The sequence below is a fragment of the Labrus bergylta genome, chromosome 14 (genome assembly GCF_963930695.1).
Source record: "Labrus bergylta chromosome 14, fLabBer1.1, whole genome shotgun sequence".
In the NCBI taxonomy this organism is placed as follows: domain Eukaryota; kingdom Metazoa; phylum Chordata; class Actinopteri; order Labriformes; family Labridae; genus Labrus; species Labrus bergylta.
In genome coordinates, this window is record NC_089208.1 from 3,510,133 (window position 1) to 3,533,519 (window position 23,387).

The 23,387-nt window shown below is 40.4% G+C and overlaps 1 protein-coding gene across 1 annotated transcript; it reads left to right on the forward strand.

Moving 5' to 3' along the window:
* The first annotated feature begins 1,079 nt into the window (after positions 1 to 1,079).
* On the forward strand, positions 1,080 to 19,486 carry elmod1 (ELMO/CED-12 domain containing 1). Its single transcript, XM_020655805.2, has 11 exons — positions 1,080 to 1,235; positions 1,615 to 1,686; positions 7,370 to 7,515; positions 8,559 to 8,587; positions 8,720 to 8,817; positions 9,067 to 9,196; positions 10,248 to 10,381; positions 10,663 to 10,731; positions 13,411 to 13,461; positions 13,947 to 14,080; positions 15,102 to 19,486. Exons 2-11 carry the CDS (start codon positions 1,670 to 1,672, stop codon positions 15,275 to 15,277), a joined length of 984 nt encoding a protein of 327 aa, XP_020511461.1. The 5' UTR covers positions 1,080 to 1,235; positions 1,615 to 1,669; the 3' UTR covers positions 15,278 to 19,486.
* The last annotated feature ends 3,901 nt before the right edge of the window (positions 19,487 to 23,387 follow it).

The window sequence follows — 23,387 nt, forward strand, 5'->3', positions numbered from 1 at the left end:
TGATTTTTCACACTGAAATATAATATAAATCAAGTATATCCTCTGAAAATAACTCTGTGAGTCATGACTGTCTACAATGGGTGTAACACCCGAGTCCCACTGTCTGTGATGTTTTCAGAGTTTTCAGAGTCCTATCTTCACTTTGTTTACATCGTCGGGACGGCCGGCTGACTCCTCCCCTCGTGTATAAAAGTTGTTTAATTGAGGGACTAGAGAAAAGAAGAATAACATACTGTACTCACTGCTTAACTGTGTTTCTAGATCACGCTCATTTCAGGTAAATTTACATGCAGTGTGAAGATACCAGCATAATAAAGATCGCTAGCATTAGCATGCTAACACAACAATGCAGCGCGAGTTGTTTTGGTTTCATGCTGGTGCTCAAGGGCGACATCTGCTGGATCAAAAAATCACATATAAAGCCTTTGAAGTTTTGATCCAGTAGATGTCGCCCTTGAGCACCAGCATGAAACCAAAACAAACTGCTGTTTGGCCACGCCTCCTCTCTCCAGAGACACGCCTCCTCTCTCCCCTCAGGTCCTCACTCACTTTGTGGAGGCAGTGGTTACAAGCATTACTAAACAAATGTTCAGTCTTGCTGCTGATACTTCTGTTCATCATATAGAAACATCTTTATTTATTTCAGGCTGCCTGTTTCATAACTACATGAAACTCCTCATAGTAGCGTTAGGTACTGTGATTAATTTGTATTGTTTTTACTTAGTTAGTAACTAGCCTTTTATAATTTATAATTTATTTACTTACACTGCCCCCAAGTGGCTAAAAAGGTTAGTGCATGTATTAAAAAAAACTGGTAGCATTGTTTTCACTTAATTTTTGAAACTCTTAGCATCTCCCCTGCAGGGAACATATTTCTGTCCACATTAACATTTTAAGCAGCGTGAACTGAAATGCCAATGACCTGGATAGCTTGATATGTTTTAGTAAATAAAAACGAGTGTAAGCAAAACCCCTGATGTAGGCTACTGCTATATAAAAAACCAACATTGTTCATGCAGAGGTTTTCATTTGGGAGACAAATGCTCTCTAAATGGATCCATTGATTAGTATTCTGCACTGCATTGCTGCGCTGTAGCTTTTAGACGCGCAGTGACTGTCATCATCATCATCATCATCATCATCATGGAGGAAGAGCTGACGACTGGAGCCGAGTGAAGAGGACTTAAACGCTGCACCCCCATCTTTGTTCCCGCACTGAAATTACTCCAAAACCGGTAAGAGAAGGAATTATTGCCCATGATGATTGCATCGATTGTGTCGCTTGTGTTGCGTGAAAAGGCGACGTTGCATTGCCCGCAGATTATGCAGGTTGCTTGTGCTAATCGATGGAGCATTAAGAGCCTCATTTTGCAGGATTACGACTCTTTGAAGTGGGGAATACGCGTACGCATGCTCTGAGAATAGGTGTGCAGGTATATTTGTGTGTTATTACGCCGAATAGATGCAGCTGCATGCCGGGTACAGGATAGGTAAAGCCCGCAGACTGCACGCCGCCTTCGTCGCTAAGCACCGCGGACAGCTCCGGAGCTGCGGGGCCTGATCTGATCCGGTCCTCCTGCAAACACCTCATCCCGTCCTTCTTTTTTTTCCCAGGTGATCACTGCACTGAAACAGCTCTGAAAACACGTGAGGGAGGACAGCAGCCAAGATGAAGCATTTTCTGAGGTAAATAAACTCAATGTATGCACTTCATGCAGGGCTTCATTTGCATTTGGAGGAATTCAAACCAGAGCCTCTCTTTCTAGTGTTTATCTTTTTTTGTGCATGGTACTGAACTGCCTTGTTTATACATAATTCAACGCACCATGTAGGCTATTATTCCCAGATCTCCCCACTGAAGCGTTTCCTAATCGATTAGGTTAGCTACAGTGTGGGCAGGAAGTGGTTATGTTGAGGTGTGAATTGGTTTGAGTGGGTAAAAAAGGCCTTTTAATTATGGAAAGGAAGTAAAGGAAGTGGTTCCCCCTGATGTCTCTATTAATAGATCTGCAGCTTTCTGGATATTTCTGTGTGAGGGCTGGATACATCTGACATGTTATATAAGAATGCAATGCTCGGGAGGCTTTTATCTTTGTTACTGATGCTTGTTATTGGTTTCATCCTTCACTAATAAGTGATAATATCAGGTGTTCAAATGTGTTAAAGAAATATAAGCAGAAAGAATAAATGTCAGCAATATAATGTATACATTTATTGTCCTTAATATCATTCAGTTTAAGGTAGACAGAAAGTTTAAAGGAGCAGTATGTAACTCTGACACCTAGTGTTCAAAATGGGTACTGCAGTCCAAATTCTAAACATTGTAGAGAGCTGTCCCCCCCTCCTCCTCTCTAGAGTGGATGCTCACTCAGGTCACCATGTGGTGGACTCTGAAGCTTCAGTGTTTATCCAGCTCTGCATGGGTCTGTAAACCTTTCTGTGTTCTAACCTCTCTCCATTTTTCAAAAGCATCTCCAATATTGATCCTAGTTTGAGCACGTTTCTGCTCGTGGAGCTTATTAGAAACATGCAGAGGCTTTTTAGGTCGGGTACAATCACTTCTATCTGAACCACTTCTCTTGACCCGCTTCCAACTGCTCTCATATCTGGCAAACCGAGGAGGGTCCAAAACGGCCGTGTGTGGGGGGGTCTTAAAAGCGCCTACCTTCTCTGGTCCAAGCAAATCCAGAGCATTCAGGAGCAGAATCTAAAGTTAGAAGGAGGACATACTGGCTGCTGCATTGTTGTCAGAGAAGCCAGCACTTCAACATAGCATGTTCCTGAATGTCTGATCAGATAGTAAGATACCTTTATCATTCAATTCAGTGTGCTGTTGGTACTTGTACATTCATTTTTAAACATATATACTGTAAATTATTTATCACACTGCACATCCAATACTGTCAAAAGTCCACTGAATAGTTCATCTTTTGGGGCACCTGTAGCGTAACAGTTTGTGGGTGCCACAGGTGCGGAGGCCGTTGTCCTCCAGGCGTGCAGCCCGGGTTTGAATCCGTCCTGTGGCTGTCATTCCCCACTCTCTCTCTCCCCCCACATTTCCCATGAGCGCCCAGTGTTTCCTGCCCTCTAAAATACTAAATCTGTTCGAACACGTTTTTAAAAGCTGACTTTTTGCTCCTTTTTGTTTTTTGTCTGCGAGACTTTCGTTTAAATCTACGTTTAATGAACAGCGGAGCCCAGTACAGTCTGCCAAATCCCTTTTTCACAGATGGCTCTGCCTGTTTAGGGTAATTATAGTAATGTGCTAGAAATTAAAGTGGTAATAGTTTACTGTTGTAAAAGTGAGTCATGTAGCGTCTTTAATGGTCTTTGGCTGATCAGAGCGATTCAGAAGGATTTAAAGAGAAACTGCTGTGATTTAGTGTTTCACTACTAAACACCTCACATTAAAGAGTCTGCTTGTTGTTGTTGGCATGAACAAACATTTCTTACTTATGAGAAGAAGTAACATAAACACATTGTGGGTATAGTGGGTTCAGGAAACAGATGAAGAGATACAGATCTCTCACTTTCCGGACTAATCGAGCCATGTCAAGCTTTGCTCCCACATCCAACAAATGATCTATTTCTTATTTATTTTTTAACACCACTCTTTTAACCGCTTATAACAATTATTTATGACCTATTTATCACGCTTTTAATAGAACCACTTGCATGCGTGTGTTTCTGTTGTTGTTTTTGTTTCTAGCTGTATGCGCACTGATGCTCTTTTACACAAATGAAGTACGGATAAATAAAGTTATTTGAATTTGAATTTGAATTTGAATTGAATTACATAATAGGCGCTACAGACTTTTAATCTCTGAGTGCTAAAGTTTGTTTGCTGTTATCAACACCATCTTGCATTTGATAAACTCGATCAAAATTTGAAGCTCTGAGTGCATTCAGTGCAAATGTCCACTAAAGCCATATAGTTAAGTCTTCTATGAAATGCAGATATTGAGGCCATAAAACTTTCTTTGGATATATTTCCCAAACTGAAAATAATTACGACATCATACGGTTCCTGCAATCCTAAACAAAGTCCTGATTTATTAATGGTTCTGCAGATTATCCTGTATGATTTTCATCTGGTTTGAGGTGTGAGAGTGATCGTTGAGGAGGTTAGAGCCGCCCAGATTTCATATAGTAAATATTAAACATGATTAATATTTATGATATCATAACCCGTCCTGTGGAGGGAAGTGTGATGATAGCTGGAGATGGAAGCACAACAACCGCAGAAAATCTTTATTTACTCACCCCCAGTTTGCACTGTGACATGTACGGCATCTCGGCGTCTTTATGAATAGTTTTACATTTTTCTACATGAATTTTCACTCACAAGCAGTTCAAGATTTATCTCAAATTGTTCTCTGCTCTGTTTATTTATTTTACCTTCCTCTGAAGCCACGTTCGACTTGACTGCCAGAGATTTCCAGTTTTGAGAGTCTGGACTCTGGTTGTTTGTGAATGAATCATTTAGTGTGTGGTATGCTGTGACCATCGTTGCTCTCCTCACAAACTTTTTACAAAACTTAAATTGCTGTTCTTTTTTGGTTTCTTGCAGCTGCTTGCTGCCGATGTGATTTTGTGATTTTTAAAACAGAATTTTTCAGGGAGCCCCCGAAGGCTGAGTTATGAAAAAATAAAAAAGCTGTTGTAGTACTCTAAATCGGTCTCAAGACCACTTTTTGAAGGTCTCATCTTGGAATCCAAAACATTTTTACTGGGCCCTGCCTCGGTCTCAGACTGGGGGAACTCCACTTCTATTCTCCACGTCATCACTGCGATTAGAAGAAAAAACAGGACTTTATAAAAGAACAAAAGACTGCCATTCATTCATAATTAGATTTTTATCAACCGGTTACGACTGCAACCTTCCGAGTGACACGCCCCCTGCTCACAAGATGAAGATTTTTTTCATTGATATTTCAAACCTTTATTTATTCTCGAAAAGACACTGAGGTTTCCCTCATTTCCAACGCCGTCGAGATTACAAGCACAGTAAAACAAGCAAAAACACATCAAACACTCAGAGTCAGTGACAAAAACCACTGAGATCATTTAAAACAGTTACAATTTGAAACAAAGTGGAAACTCTGGAAGAGAGGGAAGAACTCCGATCCTTAGAGTTTGCTGGAGGGCGTTCCACCAATATGGGGCATCAAAAGAAAATGCAGATTTACCGAGTTCAGTAAAAGCTTGAGGGACTTTAAGAAACGAGCCAATCAGAAGAACGGGTCATGTAGGCACCCGCATTCCACTCCAATATATTGGATATTTATGGTCTTGGTCTTGATGTTGTCTCGGTCTTGGAGCACTCTGGTCTGGGGTATGTCTTGTTCTCGGTTAGTGTGCTCAATTACAACCCTAGTACTCAGGGTTTGCATATCAGTCCGCAAGGATTTGCAATGCGGTGAATCGATTTCCTAAAACTTTTCCAAAAGTTTTGCAATCTGTGGAAATTGATTTATAAACTGTGCTTTCTGATTTGCATTTGAAATCCACCGCTCTAAAGGAACTAAACGTTTAAATCTATGGTTATTTTGAGTGTGTGTGGAGTCTCTCACACTTAAAAATCTATTTAGATTTTAAAATCTTTTAGTGTGGGACAGGCTTTGGTCGCATCTGCTGTGATTTCTGATTCTTGAGTCAGTTTATCTTTTAATCCATGTTTGAGTTCTGATCTTCCATTTAGTCCTTATCGTTGATTTTAGGGGACAAAGATCCACTACTACAGCATATCGTTTCATTTTAAATCTGTGTTTATTCTCACAAGGACGTCGAGCTTCCCCTTAATTATTAATGCAATGATTGCAGGCGCATTAAAAGAACAAACACATATAATCATTCAACTATTGCTTCTTTGTAAATAGGATGTGGAAAATAATTGAATTCCTCCTCCATTATCCTGCTGTGAGACAAACAATCCACAGATAAAATGACCTAAAAGCAGAAAATAATCAGAGGTAAATTAAATGTGAAGCATTTGAAGAAGTGTCCCTTAAAAAAGGAGGCTGCAGGTTCATTGTCACCTTCTCTTTGTATCCAACCTGCTTTGTTTCAGACTAAATCCTGCTTTCATCGCTCTGCCTCGGCGCTCACTTCCTTGAAGGTGAAGGAAATGACAGAGCGTCCATACGAGCTGTTTAACATGCCACTCTCATCCCGGGGGCCTATAGCAGGAGGAATTAATCAGCCAGGCTCCACGCATACCTTTCTCTCTCTTTTTTGTTGACATTGAAGATGATGTTAAGCCCGTGATCGCTCAGAATCAGGAGGATTTGTTTTCTGCACGAGGAAGGTTGTAAACTCCATTTCCTGGAAAACAAACACAGCGGGAGGTTTGTAGGTTATTCAGAGTGCAGAGTACCAATATTGGCTCTGAGAAAACATGAGGAATGGGTCCTACATTCACATTTCTGTGCAAGAAAAAAAATGCAGCAGTATTTCTGACATGCTGCACACACTATGTTCTGTCCTGGATGTTAAACATACAGGGGGCGTTGAACCAGGTGATTTTCAGGTTTCTACATGTGTGCAGAGTCAAGGCTGGAAATCTTTCAGTACTTTCATAATGGGTCACTTTGCATTCCCCAAGACACTCAGTCTTCATTTTCATTCTCAGTGTCAGCTGTAAAAATAGCTCACCACGATCGTCTCTTTCCTTCAGATCTTCTTCTTTATTCTTTGATTAAGTGTCGAGTATTTTTGTATCTCGACACTGATGATTTAGCAACACCACCTTAAAGGTCTCAGAAGTGAAAATAAAACACCATAAGAAGGACAGGAAATTAGAAACTCACACTTCATGCTTCAACCTCTGGTGCTGAAAAATGCCAATGAGGAAGTGCAGAAATCCTGCAGTTCGTCGAGTGTCCACTAGAGGCTGGCTCCAGGAACACAGGAAGTCACATAAAAAAAAGCAGTTTTTACAGCATAAATAAACATGTTTACAGCCTGGTACAATAAACAAAAGAGGTCTGATTAGTTATTGTCATCACTGGCACACACTCTACAGGTGATTTGATTTCATAAAGATAAGTGTTATCCATAGTTAGGCCTGTAGCTGACATGATTGACAGGTGGGCGCGAAGGAATGGAGGCTTAAAACCCGCCTCAGCTCTCAGCCTGTCGTCAGGTTGACTGAAAGTTAGACTGAGACAGGATTTCCAGCATGGCGTCTGCTGCTGATGAGCCTCCGGCGCCCTCTGCAGGAACAGATGGCTGACTTCACTCAGGCTTCAAACATAAATATTTACACTCTGTGGTTCTCACCTTTAAACACCACAAACCAAAGAATCTTAGATAAGTGCCACACACACACATGAAATCTGTCTAATCCGTCCCGTCCTCTCCTCTCCAGAGTGGTCACCCAGTTCTTCGTCTTCCTCTACTGTAAACTTTTGTGGCGGGGCCTCAAGTTTGTCGCCAGGAAGTTCACGGGACGCTGCGAGCTGCAGCGGATCTGCTACAACAACAAGCACGGAGCCCGCAGGACCCTCAAGATAGGTAGAGCCGCACACTGCCTGACATGATTTCAAACATATTACATTTTATTTAGTTTATGAAGTGACTTAAAGAACTGTTTGAAAAGGAGGTTTGCACATCTCATAAAGTCGGTGTGTAGGACATAAAACCCTCATATTGAAAAGAAAAACATCCTGCACAAACTCTGGCTGGCTAATCGATTTGTTTCTGTCCTGAAACGATTGTTTGGGACCAAAATGTTCCGATTTTTGTAATAAATTGGTGATGCAGAGCGAGAGCAGTGTGCACGATTTCTTTCTTCTCAACGTTTTTACAACCAAAAAAAGTTTTTTACATTGGCCTTTTTATTTTTTTCAATTGGTCAATTTATTGAACATGTTAAGATAATACAAACACAAAATAAAAAGGAAAAAAAAACTGGATCCTCAGCATCCATAGCAACAAATAAATAACTCAAATAATATAGTTCATGTTCAAAAGGGATAGGAAGAAGTTAAACACTTTTTCTTATTTTTGTGCATTATTCACAGAAAAATACAAATGTTTTCATCAATCACTGTATGATGTTGGACTTGTTGGCCAAAACAAATTCAGTTTTTGGACAAAACAACAACAAAATAATGGGAACAGATTAACCAAAAACCAACAGACAAGAAATAACCAAATGGAAAACAGAAGAACAGAAAATCACTGCTCCAGCTCACAGAGTTTTTTTTAGTTTAAATATAGTGTTGCATTTTTTCAGTCTCATTCATCTTCAGAATATTATCTACATATTAACTACTATTATAGTGTTGACAGTTTCAAATTAAGAGCATATTTGTGATTAAATTTAATTATTAGTTTCCTTGCGTTAAACGGCAGTCATTGGTTTTCAGTCATAGTTTTCTGACCACCTGGATTTAGCTTAAGGGCCTCAGGGAGATGACTCGGACACCTCGAGCATATTTCGACAGCTTAAACTCCAAATCTAAATATTTGTAACATTTTGAAAGATCTTAAAGCCCCATGTTTTAAATGTAGCTGTATGCATTCGCCTTACATTTTCAACCTTCTCTTTGCAGAGTCCTCCCTGAGATACTCCAAGAATGAGGTACGGGTCTCTAAATAAAAAGAACGAGTTGACTATTTGCCCAATATAGCTTCAAGGTTTATTGTTTCATTGTATCTGTTTCCCTGAATTCCCACTTGTCCTTGTTTGTTTTCTGCACTCGTCTCCTTCCAGCTGCTTCAGTCTTCCCTCAGCGTCCACCCGGATAAAGTGGAGAAAACCATCGACAACATCATGGCCTTGAAGAGGATTAACCCTGACACCAACCCACAGTGAGACGCCCACATTTCATATCACATTTTATGTTGCTTTATCACTCATGTCGAGGGGTGTTGCTGGTGAATTAGAGACTTTCACAGACTGTCAACACTCCTCAGTCTAGCTGTGAGATGTGACAGAGGGTAAATAATAAATAAATAATGTATTCTTGTAAACTAAGCAGATAAATGCCTCTGATTAAAGGCTGATTAATACACACACATGCAAACAGCTTGTCCTCTCCCTGTGTGTTTCCCCCACAGGCTGGGCATCTCCCTTCAGGCCAGCCTGCTGCAGATCGTGGGCTACAGGAGTCTGGTGGCCGAGGTGGAGAAGCTGCGCAGGGAACCGTACGACTGTGAAAACCCTGAGAACGAGAAAATGCTGATGAAGGTAAATAAACAGTTAGCTGTGGCTTTTTCACATTTATTGGAGAGGAACAGCTGAAGAGAGACAGGAAACGTTGGGAGGAGAGAGAACTGAGATCTGAACCCTTCGCTGCGATGAGGACTTAAGCCTCCGGGGCGAGCAGCATAACCACCAGGCTATCTGGCGCCACAGTGTAGCTTATCGTTTTAATGATGTATCCTTTAATTAAAGCTTTTAGCTGTTTATCTGCTGCTCCGTCATATTGATTGTCAATTTGTTTTGATCCTCTTGTTTTTCTCTCTTCATTTAAACAAATTTATTAAATAAAAATAAATAAATAAATAAAAAATAATAATTATTATTATTATCATTATTAATCCTTCCCCTTGGTCTGGATTTAAATATGAAAATACACAGAAAGCTCTGGATCTAGATGTTATATTATGAAGAGGATGTTAAATCATTTTATTTTATTCTAATTTCATTTTATTTCATTTCATTTCATTTCATTTTATTTTATTTTATTTTATTTTATTTTATTTTAATTAAATTAAATTAAATTAAATTAAATTAAATTAAATTAAATTAAATTACATTTTAATTTATTACATTTTATTAAATTTTATCTAATTTTATTTAATTAATTAATTTTTTATTAGGTGATGCAGAACAATATAAGACGAGTGAGGGACATGAGCAATAGTACGTAGGAGACACGACGACACAATGCACAGCATAGACAGAGACAAAACAAGCAAGCAGGGAGTAATAATAACGTTTATCAACTTTGTATGTTGAGGGTGTTGAAGGGCCCTGTTTGTTTGTTTGAATGAAGAATGAAGGTTTGAAGATAACTAGGAGGAGAAAGTGGTAGAAGTGGGATTCAACAGCAGTTTGAGCTTCATGAGTAAAAAAAAGAGAGATATAATAACTAAAATATTAATAATATTAATAGAAGTAAATATAAATGAATAAATAGAGTCCTCTATCTGTTAGATCATTTTAGCATTCAAGCCTCAGTTCTTAGTTTTGAATCTCTTGTACTATACTGTGCTGTGTTTTTTCTGTGTTGCAGCTCTGGAAGGAGCTGCGTCCTGACACTCCTCTCACCAGCCGCATCTCCAAACAGTGGTGTGAAATTGGTTTCCAAGGCAGCGATCCCAAGACTGATTTCCGAGGCATGGGCCTGCTGGGTCTGCACAACCTGCTGTGAGTGCTCAGTCACTTCACACGTCCTGTTAAATATCCATTATAGTTTACAATATAAAGAACAGCCAGACATTTTAACACTTTAATGAGACAGGAGAGATGAATGGTTACATTTTGTAGTTTTGCATGCACACTGTTTTTGAAAACTTTAAGTTATTAATGCACAGATTCATAACCTTGCAGTGCCACATAAATAGATTTGATTATATATAAAGGATTACTCCTACAGTCACAGTTGTAGGGCTTTGCGTTTTCCTAATTTCTCATTTTTTTCTTTGCAGGTATTTTGCAGAGCATGACAAGGCCACCGCTCTGCAGATGCTTCACGACTCTCTGCAACCAAAGCACAAGTATGGCAGCCCCCATTTTTCTCACATTTTTACCGAAGCATGATCAAACTGAAGAAATGCACCAAGTGTTTGGGTAGAAAGTCTCTCTGGGTGAGCACTGGGACTCAAGTGCAAGGCGGCGTGTCCAGACTTTATGGACGGGGGGGGGGGGGGGGGGGGGAGTGGCCCAACTGGGGGGCTTGACTTGTGCAGGGGTGGCCTGAAGTTTTTGTGCACACACACACGACTGAAGAGCATTTATTGCCCCCTTCTTTCTGCACTTATCACATCGACTTTTAAGTAACACAAGATCAGAATCAGTATCAGAAGTACTTTATTAATCCCAGACGGAAATTCGATCGTTACAGTTGCTCCAAAAGATACAATATAACAGTAGAAATATAAATATAAAAATAAGTAAGTAAGATATCAATAATAGGTACAAGAAATAAGAGTCAGATGGAATATATACACATTTTCAAGATTATTGCACTGTTTGTTATCATGGACATATTATTCATTATTATTATAATGCAGTTTTAATAAATCATGAGTTATGGTGGAGGTTACAGTTTTTCAGTTTGTTTTTTTAATAACAACACATATCTTAACTCTTCAAGGATTAAAAATGATATGTACGTCCAAAGTCACAATTTATAGTATTTTAAACAATTGCAATAAAAACATCTGCACACTGACCTCTGGTTTCAACCCAGAGAACTGACGCTCACTGGATATTTTCTCTTTTTCTCACTATTCTCTGTAAACCCTTGAGATGGTTGTGCGTTTGTAGATTAGCAGTTATTGAAATACTAAAACCATCCCGTCTCTCCCGTACCAACAACCATGCCATGTTCAAAGTCACTTAAATCACCTTTCTTCCTCACTCTGGTGCTCGGTTTGAACTTCAGCAGATCGTCTTGGCCATGTCTACATGCCCTAAATGCATTGAGTTGCTGCCATGTGATCAGCTGATTAGATATTTGCAAAAACAAGCAGTTGAACAGCCGTACCTAATAAAGTGGCCGCTGAGTGTATGGTTGTGTCAAATTGTTTTAAAATGGTCCAAATCTGAAGCAATTTCTAATTGTATTGTAAGGTATCTGTCACGGGTGTGGAATATCAGGAACTGGACCCAAGTGCAGAATGAATAAATAGAAACAGTATTTAAACAAAAAAGGCAAAAACTAAAACTTTCTATCAAAATGTCTAAACTGGGAAACACTGACACACCAACAATCATCACTGGCAACTTACAACAATGAATTAACAACACGAGGGAAGGAACACAGAGACTAAATAGACACAGGGGTAATCAGACACAGGTGAGACTAATGACACAGGTGAAGACAATGAGGGTAATCAACACTGGAGGTAAACACACAGAGGCAGGAATAAATACAAGACAAGAAACACGAGGAGAACTACAACATGAATCAAGGAACACAAATCACAGAGAACTAAAGAAACAACAACAATACAGAGTAGAACATAGAGGGACACGAGGATACAGAATAACACAGGAAACACTAAAGACTGAACTAGAAAACACACAAGGGAAACAAACACCAGGGAAGACTGAGAACTAAGAGATAAATACATCTAAACAGAACTAAAACAGACCAAATCATGACAGTATCGTTACATTCCTACAAATTGCAAATTAGCAAAGTGCATCAGATCACTCTTCTACTGATAATTAAAAGTGAAACAACATGAAGCAGTTTATTGATTTGCTGCTTCACTTCTGAAGTCCAAGATAAAACCAGTTACCCGAGACAATCTTTCTCCCAGACTCGTGGTGCATCTCTCCACATCTTTAAACTGCACTCAGTCACCCGACTCTCTGCTCCTAACACATTCTTCTTTACTATACTCATTGCAACAGCTTGATATCATCCACTGCTTTATCTTTTATTGACTCCTGCTGCTTGTATTGTTTGTCATCGGCGTCTCATTTCACCAATGAAGATTCTTCTTCTTCTTTTCTCCTTCACCCCCCACCGCCTCCACCTCTCTCTCTCTCTCTCTTCCCATCCCCTCCTCTCTGACTCTCACACGCACTGTAGGAGCACGCACAGAAAGCAAAGGTACTCACTTTCATTCTTTTCACTGCATTCACTGCTTTTTTTTTTCCTGTGCGCTCGATGTGTCATGCAAAGTCGTTTCATGCATTAAAAGCTGCTCTGAGCACCATTTCCATTTATCGATTATTTAAAATAATGGCAATTGTATTGTTTTAAAACATATGGTGTCAAACCTCTGGAGAATGCACCTTGACTTCATATTTAAAGACTTTGATTCAACAGAAATTAACTCTAACTTAATGATCGTTGTCATCAGAATCAGAATCAGAAATACTTTTTTAATCCCTGAGGGAAATTCGGTGGAAATAAAATAGAATAGAGATCATAAAATAAGTAATAAATACCAAGTAGGGCTACAATAATAGGATATAAACAAGATAAAGCAATATTTACATTATGAATGTGTCTAAAACAGACACAAAAGAAGTGGCACAAGCGGCAAAGTGAACTGAAATCATTTACATTCAAGTACTTTTAGACTCTGTTTAGGAGTTATGGTATTTGTTTTTTGCTATGAGTGCAAAAGAGAAAAGAAAGGGCCATGTAATTTTATTTTGAAGGCTCCTTTTGTCTCGCTCAGTTTTGTTTTTTATGAAGTGTTTGTCCTCCACAGTGAGATAAACAAGCCTGAATGGGAACAGAAGAACCTCGACAAGGCTATTGGGTAAGAGTCTGCACATGTTCTGTCTGATAGCATGCGTGTGTGTGTGTGTGTGTATGTGTGTGTGTGTGTGTGTGTGTGTGTGTGTGTGTGTGTGTGTGTGTGTGTTGAGGAGAAACTGGGCTACTGCTGCTGGAGCTCCTGTTAGTTTTGGCCTCAATATGGATATGGAGCAGTTTGAACAGCAGAGAGGCTCTGAGTTGTGATGTAGTCGTTGAGTGTGTGTATGCAGCAGCAGGAGAGACTGTGTGTGTGTGTGTGTGTGTGTGTGTGTGTGTGTGTGTGTGTGTGTGTGTGTGTATGTGTGTGTGTGTGTTCTGCCACGTCTGTATCTGTGCTGATAAGGACCAAGGACTCTAAAAACACACACACTCACACAAAAGCCTCTGTAGCTCAGACAAACGTAAAATGATCTTCTTATAGTCAGTAAAAAAAAAAAATTCCCAAAGCAAAACATGTTTCTGTTTTTGTCCGTTTGCTTCCTCTAGATTCTCTTTTGCCATTGTGGGCATCAACATCACAGACCTGACCTACTCTCTGCTGGTGAGCGGCGCTCTGAAGACCCACCTGTACAACGTGGCCCCAGAGATGCCGAGCCTGCTGCACTTCCAGCAGACCTTCTGTGAGTTCAGTTGATTTGTATCCATCAGCTGCCATGTGAAGTGTCCATCTGTTATTAAACGAGCCCATTCATACACGTTCAAACGCCGCCGACCAAATTAGGGGTTTACCTCGACCTAACCCCTACCACTGAGCCACAGGACCAAGAGTGAAAAAGTCAGGATGCTGCAGAACCAAACAAGCACAACAGTAAAAGACAGAACAGTGGTTTGTGTGCGCGCCCCATGTATGGAGGCTGTAGTCCTCCAAGCGGGCGGCCCAGGTTCGAATCCAGCCTGTGTTTCCTTTCCCGCATGTCATTCCTCACTCTCTCTCTCTCCCTGATTTCCAGCTCGATGCACTGTCCTAGCTCTCCATTAAAAGCCCAAAAACAGTACAGGATACAAACTATCAAACAATAAGACGTAAAGAAGTAAAAGAGAAGAACAAGATCATACATGATTACAAGACTTGAGTCCCTGAGTCCCAGTCCAGATCCAGTTTGAGCTCTGCAGTCAAACTGTTTAGTTGTGTCCTGTTTGCCAGAAGCACAGACAAAAAGAACACAACTTTTTCACACTTACATGTAATATAAATCAAGTATATCCTCTGAAAATAACTCTGTGAGTCATGACTGTCTACAATGGGTGTAACACCCGAGTCCCACTGTCTGTGATGTTTTCAGAGTCCTATCTTCACTTTGTTTACATCGCCCGGACGGCCGGCTGACTCCTCCCCCTCGTGTATAAAAGTTGTTTAATTGAGGGACTAGAGAAAAGAAGAATAACATACTGTACTCACTGCTTAACTGTGTTTCTAGATCACGCTCATTTCAGGTAAATTTACATGCAGTGTGAAGATACCAGCATAATAAAGATCGCTAGCATTAGCATGCTAACACAACAATGCAGCGTGAGTTGTTTTGGTTTCATGCTGGTGCTCAAGGGCGACATCTGCTGGATCAAAAAAATCACATCTAAAGCCTTTAAAGTAATCGTCAACATGTAGGATGAACTTTTCATTTTTTTTTTTCCTCGTTGCAGGTTACCTGATGCAGGAGTTCCACCGCTTCTGGATCGAGGAGGATCCCAGCGACATCATGGAGTTCAGCCGGGTCCGCTCCAAGTTCCACCGGAGGATCCTGCGGCAGCTGAAGAACCCGGACATGGCTCTGTGCCCCCACTTCTCCGCCTCCGACCTCCACCTGGTCAACCTTTAAACACCTGCCCCCCCTCCCTCACACCCTCACAGAGTCTCCCCTCGGGTGTCTGGTAGGCCATTAAAAAAATCAGAAAACCCCTTTACCCTCACGTCTGGGGAGACTCTGCTCCGTTCTCGTGCTCAGCTAACGTCATGTTGCGTCACTGCCAAAAGCTCATACAGCCCCACACACACACACACACACACACACACACACACTTATACACACACTGCCTCTGCGCCCTCACTGCAGCGTCAGACCACCAGCATCAGAGACGACCATAGCGATTGTAGCTGTGCATGAGGAGGCCGCACCACACCGTCACACGCTCATCTTTACCGTTTGCTTTAATGATTCATGACGATTGTATCACAGCCGTTACACCTCAGTTTTATCTTCTCACAACAAAACCAAAATTTACTTTCTCAGCCAAAAAATAAATCCCGTCTTAGATTGCAGCGTCGTGACCTTAAAGTCCGAAATATGTGTTAAAAATAAGATAATATTTTGTATTCCAAATGAAGAGCTACAGATATTTAATGTGATTTGTTGGAGCATGAAAAAGAAATGTTTCTGGCGCAGATTCAATCAAAAGTGATGAAACAATATTCTGGACCAGTTCATTTCTTAACTCTGTCTGTATTAGGTCATTACTATAGATTGTACCGTTCTATTGTGAGGTTAACTCTCGAGACTTCTCTTTGCCAAATGTATCGAATGTGGAGAGCTTACAATCGCAGCAGCGGTTTGAGTCTTGTAAGATTAAATGTGTGTTTTGTAAACCTGTGAATTGATGTTCATACGAGTTCAAAAAAATAGTTTAAAGTCTCTGACACACCAAGGAGATCGTCGGCCGTCAGTGAGCGGTCGTCACCCCAGCGTGTCTGACTCCGGTGCTACCCATCGACCTTTATTTGGACGATTGGAAATGTTGAAATGGTCGATGAGAAGGCTCTCTCTGATTGGCTGTTTGGAGGTTTCATTTCTCTCCAGCTCTCGACACAGCTTCAGGAAAGCCCCTTGATCATGCCGCTGTAGTATCTTGTAGTATCTTTTTTTCTCAGTTGGTACAGTCGTCGTCTCTCAACCGGAAAGTAGAGGGTTCGATCCCTAGCTGAGCAACATGTCTGATGTGTCCTTGGGCAAGACACTTAACCCCGAATTGCTCCCGCTGCTTCTGTGGCGGTGTATGAATAGGATTAGTTACTTCTGATGGACTCACTACATAGCGACCTCTACCATCAGTGTGTGAATGTGTAGGTGTGACATGCGGTGTAAAAGCGCTTTGAGTAGTCAGAAGACTAGGAAAGCGCCATTTTACAATTTTCTTTGTTCACTAAAAGACCAAGGGCTGACAACGCCGGTGCCATTTTCTACTTTTTATCAGACATTATTCTCGGTGTGAAAATGGTCTTCTCGTATCATGAATGGACTACCGCCCCCTGCTGGCATGGAGAGTTATTTCCTCTCACACATGCTCAGAACGTACGTGGTGGTTGGTCGTCGGCCGTAGTCTTTGCGGTGTGTTCAAGTACAACTTTTTGGCCAAGACAAAAGTAGGACTAGTTCTTTGCCGTCTGCTTGGTGTGTCAGGACGTTTACTGTGAAGTTACACTCAATGAATGATTTGTTTGAGCAGTGTTGTTCCCCGTTTGGATCCCAAAGGAGCCCTGACACTGAGTGTTAATACTCTGACAAGCCTTTTTATGTCTTGACGCTCGTTTAAAACCAGACTAATTAAAATTTTAAAAAATGAACATGCTTCACAGGTTTACAAACATTTTATTTTTTTGCCTTTAAATTTCAAACCATCACAAAGATTCAGTTCTGAATGTTTCCCACTCGCTCACGTTCACGATTGTTTGCTTCTATTTTGAATCCATTGAATGTGACACTGTGTCCACCGTTGTTTCAGCCAAAGCAATAATTTACATTCATTTTCTTTTTCAAAGTAAGGATTTGCACCGTGCGTGCCAGATTGTGTTTGTTTTTAACTCAGAGCTGGAATGCTTATCAATTTGTCGCCGCCATGTTAAGCGTTTAATAGAGGTAATTTACAACCAGACAGCGGTGTAATTACTGTAAACACTTGTGTATCTGGCAGGCGGTGCGCAGCGTTTCACAATCTCCAAGGTTGGCAGGAAATTTGCCGGCAGTGAAAATATGTTCGTCCTTCTCAGTGTATCCAAAGACAAAGGATGAGGACGACTGACAGGTTTGTGGTGGAGTTTATGGAGAATGTAGTCTTTATACAGCACTCTTAACAAGTAATGCTACACATTTTTTTTTTACTCCAAAAGCAACAACAAAGAAATAAGATAATATGACATTAAATGTAGAATTACCCAATAGATAGAGGATGAGTCAGTTGACACAAACTGATAAAGTAGAAAGCTAAAAGGATCATTTGGAACTCTTAAACGGGAGGCGTTGATCGTCCAGTCATTGCCCCCCGCTGAAAAGAACTTCAAACTGTGACCACGTCTTTCAAATATTCAATTGCCACTAAATTCTTCATACTATTGTTTCTTTATCCAGAATGGAAACGGTGCTGGTTTAAAATAAATAAAAAAAACAACGACTCCCATGATCCCTCACTGCAGTACCTCTAGTGTCCACTTGAAGGTGGCTGCAAAAGTGAGTAAGTCCCCATTAGGTCCCATTTAAAAAAGCTATTTTTTACAGAAATAAACGTGTTCACAGTATGGCAAGAAAAAAACGTTGTTGGTCTCTAAAACTTTTTTTTTTTTTTAACTGTACTGTTTGGATTTTATTTTTATAACTCGCCTGCTTTGATGATAATAAGGCTAAGAGTTATGCATCCCAGGGATGTCACAATACCAGTATTTTCAACTTTGACACCATATTAGTCGAATTGAAATTATATCAATACCTGTTTGGTTACCACGGCAACAATATTAGCAGTTCTAGGCGGCAAATATTAGGTACATTTTTGTTTTGTTTTTAACCAAAAATTGCAAGAAAACTCCTGTACACTGCTGTCACTTCTGCTGCCCTGTGTCTGTTTGTGAAAGAAATAAACACAACACAAGCTGTGTGTTGTGTTTATGAGACGGCAAAAGAAACATCAGTCCCAACACGTCTCAATCTTTGGTATTGAACATTTCGACAGCCTTGATGCGCACATTTGACTGACAGGTGGGCGCTGTCTGCAATGAGGCTTAAGACCTGTTTTAACTCCACCTCTTTGTTTCTTAATTGACCAAAAGTTAGGTGACGACGGCATTTCCTCAATGGCGGCCACCAACATTTGGCTTCAAAACAGCTCTTTAGAAACCAATGGGTGACGTCACTGATTCTACGTCCATTTCTATACATATAAGGATGCCCCCAACATAACAATATGTAAATCATAAGTTATGACTTGAGATTTCTTTCTCCTGCTTATCATCATGTGACGGCTCAGATTAGCGCCACATGAGTAGAGAGAAAAGTCAAATCATCGTCACGGTCTACGGAGCATCAGTTTGATTTTCATCCCAGCTCTGAGTCACATTTTTTCATTTTCACTGAATGATGAATTCACAAAAAATCCCAAATGTGACTCACACACGTGTTCTTCTTCAAAGCTTTGTTTACTCACTTCAACTGGTGACTGCTGTATTTTTTAAAAATTCATTAGCGCTCACATTAACGGTGTGTGATGCTGACAGCTCGGACAAATGTTCTCATCACCAAACTGGAAATGTACGATAATGATTTCCCAGCCATGCTTGCACTGTTGATTGTGTTTTTAAGAGTATTATAACTTTGACCCCGTTTAGAAGTGATGCTTTCTGTCAGTATTATGCAGATGTTTCCGTTCGGTGAATGTCACCTGCTGGTTCCATCTCCCTGCTTGCGTTTTGATTTGCTCTGCTTTTGTTCAGCTTTGCACTAACGTAAAAATAAAAAAATAACACGGTTTGTTTTTAAGGTAGTAAATCAGTGATTTGTGGTATTAGAGCTACGAGGACTAGTGTGTCCGACGATACTGTAGATGAAGTAAAGTACAAGCTGCTGTAAATTCTGCTTTTGAAACTGCCTCTTAAGATGACACAATCTGCATGAAGATATTTTCATTGTCACTGGTTCAGCACTCTGTGTTCTGCAGTAAAGCCTCAAGTAAACTTCTAGATATTGTATCTGTGTGCTTCATTTACGTGTGCTGGACTTTTTGAGACCACAATAAAAAAACTACAAGTCAATAAAAAACAAACAAAGGTCGACTATGTCTTTCTTAAAATGTTTCCAGCTGCACCTCAGAAGAGCTTTTGTGTCTGCTCTGTGAAAGTAAGTATTCAGATCCTTCATGTCATGGAATGAGAAAAACTAAGAGAAGGACCCAGGTGCAGAACTGAAAAATGATTTAATTAAACAAAAAGGCAAAATCAAAATGTAACAAAGGTAGCCACGAGGAATCACAGGGAGACTGACAACTAACATACAACATGCATACATGAAACACTGAAGACACAAAGAAACTCAAGAGTGTAACATCAAGACACCCCTAGAACATAGAGGGACACAAGGATATGAAATGACAAAATAACAGGAAACACTGAAGACTAAACTATGAAACCATCAACACTAGGAAACATTAACACAGAAGGGAAACGAGCACCGGGGAAGAATGAAAACTGAAACAATAAAGAACTCTAAACTCTGAGATACAAAACAAAAACAGACCAAATCATGACACTTCACTTATCAGAAGTAAAAATATGACAGTCCAATAATCTTCAGTGAACAGCAGAGGGCAGTCAGCCATCACAGCAGAGACGACAGAGATGATCAGTGAAGGGAAATAAATCTCCATGGTAGGAATGGTGATTTTAAACATCAATGAATGCTGCAAAATGTAATTAAAATCATTTGTCACAAGACATAGCACTGACATGATCTGTTTAAAAATTGAGGCACATGATGATGTTAAAAAATGTGAAACAGTTGAAGTGATTCCTGTTGAGACATTTCATACAATGCAGCATTACAATGATACGATAGGTCCACTACATTTACTACTACTATGAATACTATAATAATAATAGCTTTTTTTATATAGCACCTTTAAAAACAGAGGCAGTTCAGTACAATGAAGTGTGCTATGTGTGCACGGGAGAGACTCTATTGTGCCTGTTGAAAGTTGCTGTGTGAGGGGCACTCACTCTCTCTACTCAGTGTGATGGGCAAGAGAATCAACTTGCTGCAACCAGATGTGGGGGGGCTTATATAGGCTATGCAGTATGCCAAAAATACCAGGATGTCATACTGATTCGGGTAAAAATGTACAGTATGCATCGGACCAGTCTACCTCGCTGTACTGTTTCCCACAATGCAAAGTGCCAGGTCAGAGATCAAAATGACGGAGCGAAGCTGTTTGAACTCGTCGGTGGCGGTGACTGAATATCTTGCAACATTATGAACCAATAACAAATAAGACATGTTCATATATTTATAAGTCTTACCGCCTCGGATTTTCCTGCTTTGTAGACTGTACAGTGAATGTGCCACAGCTGGACCAGCAGCTGCAGCTACAGGGTCCTCGGCTTGCTCTTCATATTATTCACAGCTGAGTAAAAGTTCAACCTGAATGTCTGAAAAGTATTCTACAACTTTAATAGCATGCCAATCATATTTCAACCCAGGGCGAGGTGTATAAATGACAGAATATATGAGGGATTGTAGACTTGTTTTATTTTAATTAATTACCTCCAGATGGGCTGTTGTTTACTTCCACATTCCAGGACCGGAAACCAAGCATGGCAGTCACACTACGTACTACTGTTGAACTCAGTATACAGTATATACTGCATACTGATTTAGATAGTAGTATGTAATACGCGGTTTCCAAAACAGCCTCTGGGTCTCCAGTGCTCATTATCTCACCTTTAGAGGTAGTGAGAGTTTGTGGTTTCTCTTGTAGTGTGAGACCTCATAGCAGCAGAGTTATATTTGGATTGAAGTTTCTGTTGTGAGCTGAAAAGGAAATGTGACTCTGAGACTGAAGAAATGTATATGTCTGATATTTAAGAGTCAAGGTGATGTCTTCTTTCCAGCTTTTTAGAGATGAACCGAAGCAGCCAGGAATTTGTGGGCTGTACCTTCTAGCAGAATATAAGCAACACTGTGAAGATGAAGACTTTTCCACTTTGCCAATGTTTGTAAATGATTGCCAGCGATTGTAAGATCTTGGTCAGCGTGGGACAGCGATGGTCTGCACTTTGTCAGCTATGTGTGTTGTGTTTCTGTGTTGTCTGACCATGGCTGAATAAATCTAAGATGACCCACAGTCTGTTTCCAATTTCATCATTGTTCATCTACTACAGAAACAACCCCCACCTAACACATCCCAAGTTTTTGAGAATACCAGGATAGAAAACCAATGCGGTCGATAGCATCTAACACTTCTATTGAGGCTCGTGTGCAGCTTAGAATAAAAGTTTATAGCTTTGCTTTTATCACCAATTTTCCAATCTATGCTAATAAATCCCAAATGGTTCCACACAGCTTGGATTCAGAGTCCTGATTATCTGCTTAACAAGGCTCAACTGCCTCCGTTTAGGTCGGCTCCGTTTACTGTGCAACAGGGCATGAAATAGATTGTTGTTTTTACTGTTGGTCTTTGTGTCTCTGATCTCATTCTCATCCATCATGATGATATTTTATGTATTTATGTCTTTGTGATGTTCTTATGATGTGTGGTTCCTGCATGGAATTCTGTCGCTAACCAAATTGCCCCTCAGGGACAATAAAGATTTTCTTGTTTATTTATTCTTTCCAGTTATGATCAGGAGAGTTCAGTAACTCTTCAAGTGTTAAAGAGCTCATATTCTGCCCTTTTTGGGGTTCGTATATTTAATCTATGTATCTACTTTTGTACGTTCACAATAGATAAAGTCTGAAAAAAAGTGTCTGTTTTCATGAACTGCTCCTCCTTGCTCCCTCTACGCTCTGAGTCCGTCAGCTACACTCTGTTGAGCCCACACTGTTAGACCCCACGTGGGCCAAGTCTGCTCTGATTGGTCTGCCGATCCCCTCTGTCGTTATTGGTCAGTTGCTCAACACGCGTCTCGGAAATTTCAACATGAGCTGCAGGGCTTGCCACAACGAGCCAATGGGCTTAGATCAGTGATCTCACACTGACAATGACGTCACACTGACAAATTTTTTTCGAGGAGGGCTAGAACCGAGCATTACATGCAGCTAATGCTACAGCTAACAGGAGGACGTAGGAGAAGCCGCGTTTCCCCGTACTTAGAATTTTTGCACATAGATGTGCCTAAACATGCACAGGACACTTGGAAAACACACTAAAGCGCATAGTGTGAGATCACTGATCTAAGCCCATTGGCTCGTTGTGGCCCTGCAGCTCATGTTGAAATTTCCGAGAAGCGTGTTGAGCAACTGACCAATAACGACAGAGCGGATCGGCAGACCAATCAGAGCAGACTTGGCCCACGTGGGGTCTAACAGTGTCTAACAGTTTTCAGACTTTATCTATTGTGAACGTACAAAAGTAGATACAGAGATTAAATATACGAACCCCAAAAAGGGCAGAATATGAGCTCTTTAAATAAAAAATAAAAATTAAAGTAAAGACATTAAAATAGTTTAAAAAACAATATTAATCATTGACAAACTTTTGTTTTCAAAGCAATAATGAATGCAACGTTTAGCAGGAGTGCTTTCAAATGGGGCCCTGTTAGGGAGGTTTCCGACAGTCATTGCAAAATCTGCACATTTAGTCCACTGCTTTGGTTTAAGTTTGTGAGCCCTCAGGGGCCCCCTACTGGTCTGGGGCCCCAAGCAGCGCCTCTGTTTGTTGTATTGAATGTCTTATGGAATTATTTAAGGAACTGTCTTGAAGTATTGGTTGGTTTTGTTTTGTGTCTATTTTGTTTGTCCAATGGTTTTTTCTTCATTTACTTTATTAATTTATTATTTCCTCTCTTTTGTTGCTCCTTGTCCTAGTATGCATGAGTGTGAATGAGACTCCTGGGTAGGCTACTGTGGAAACAGGCTACCTTCAGATTGGAACAGGATTCCTGACTCGGTGGGTGGGTTTGGGGTTAACTGGGATGGGCGGCGGGAGAAGGCAGGAATGGGGTTTACAAAAGATGACCAC

What these genes read in the sequence shown, in the direction of transcription:
- elmod1 (XM_020655805.2), top strand. An exon ending in TGAGATACTCCAAGAATGAG is followed by an intron (nt 8,588 to 8,719) that starts GTACGGGTCTCT and finishes GTCTCCTTCCAG; the next exon opens with CTGCTTCAGTCTTCCCTCAG. An exon ending in AACCTCGACAAGGCTATTGG is followed by an intron (nt 13,462 to 13,946) that starts GTAAGAGTCTGC and finishes TGCTTCCTCTAG; the next exon opens with ATTCTCTTTTGCCATTGTGG.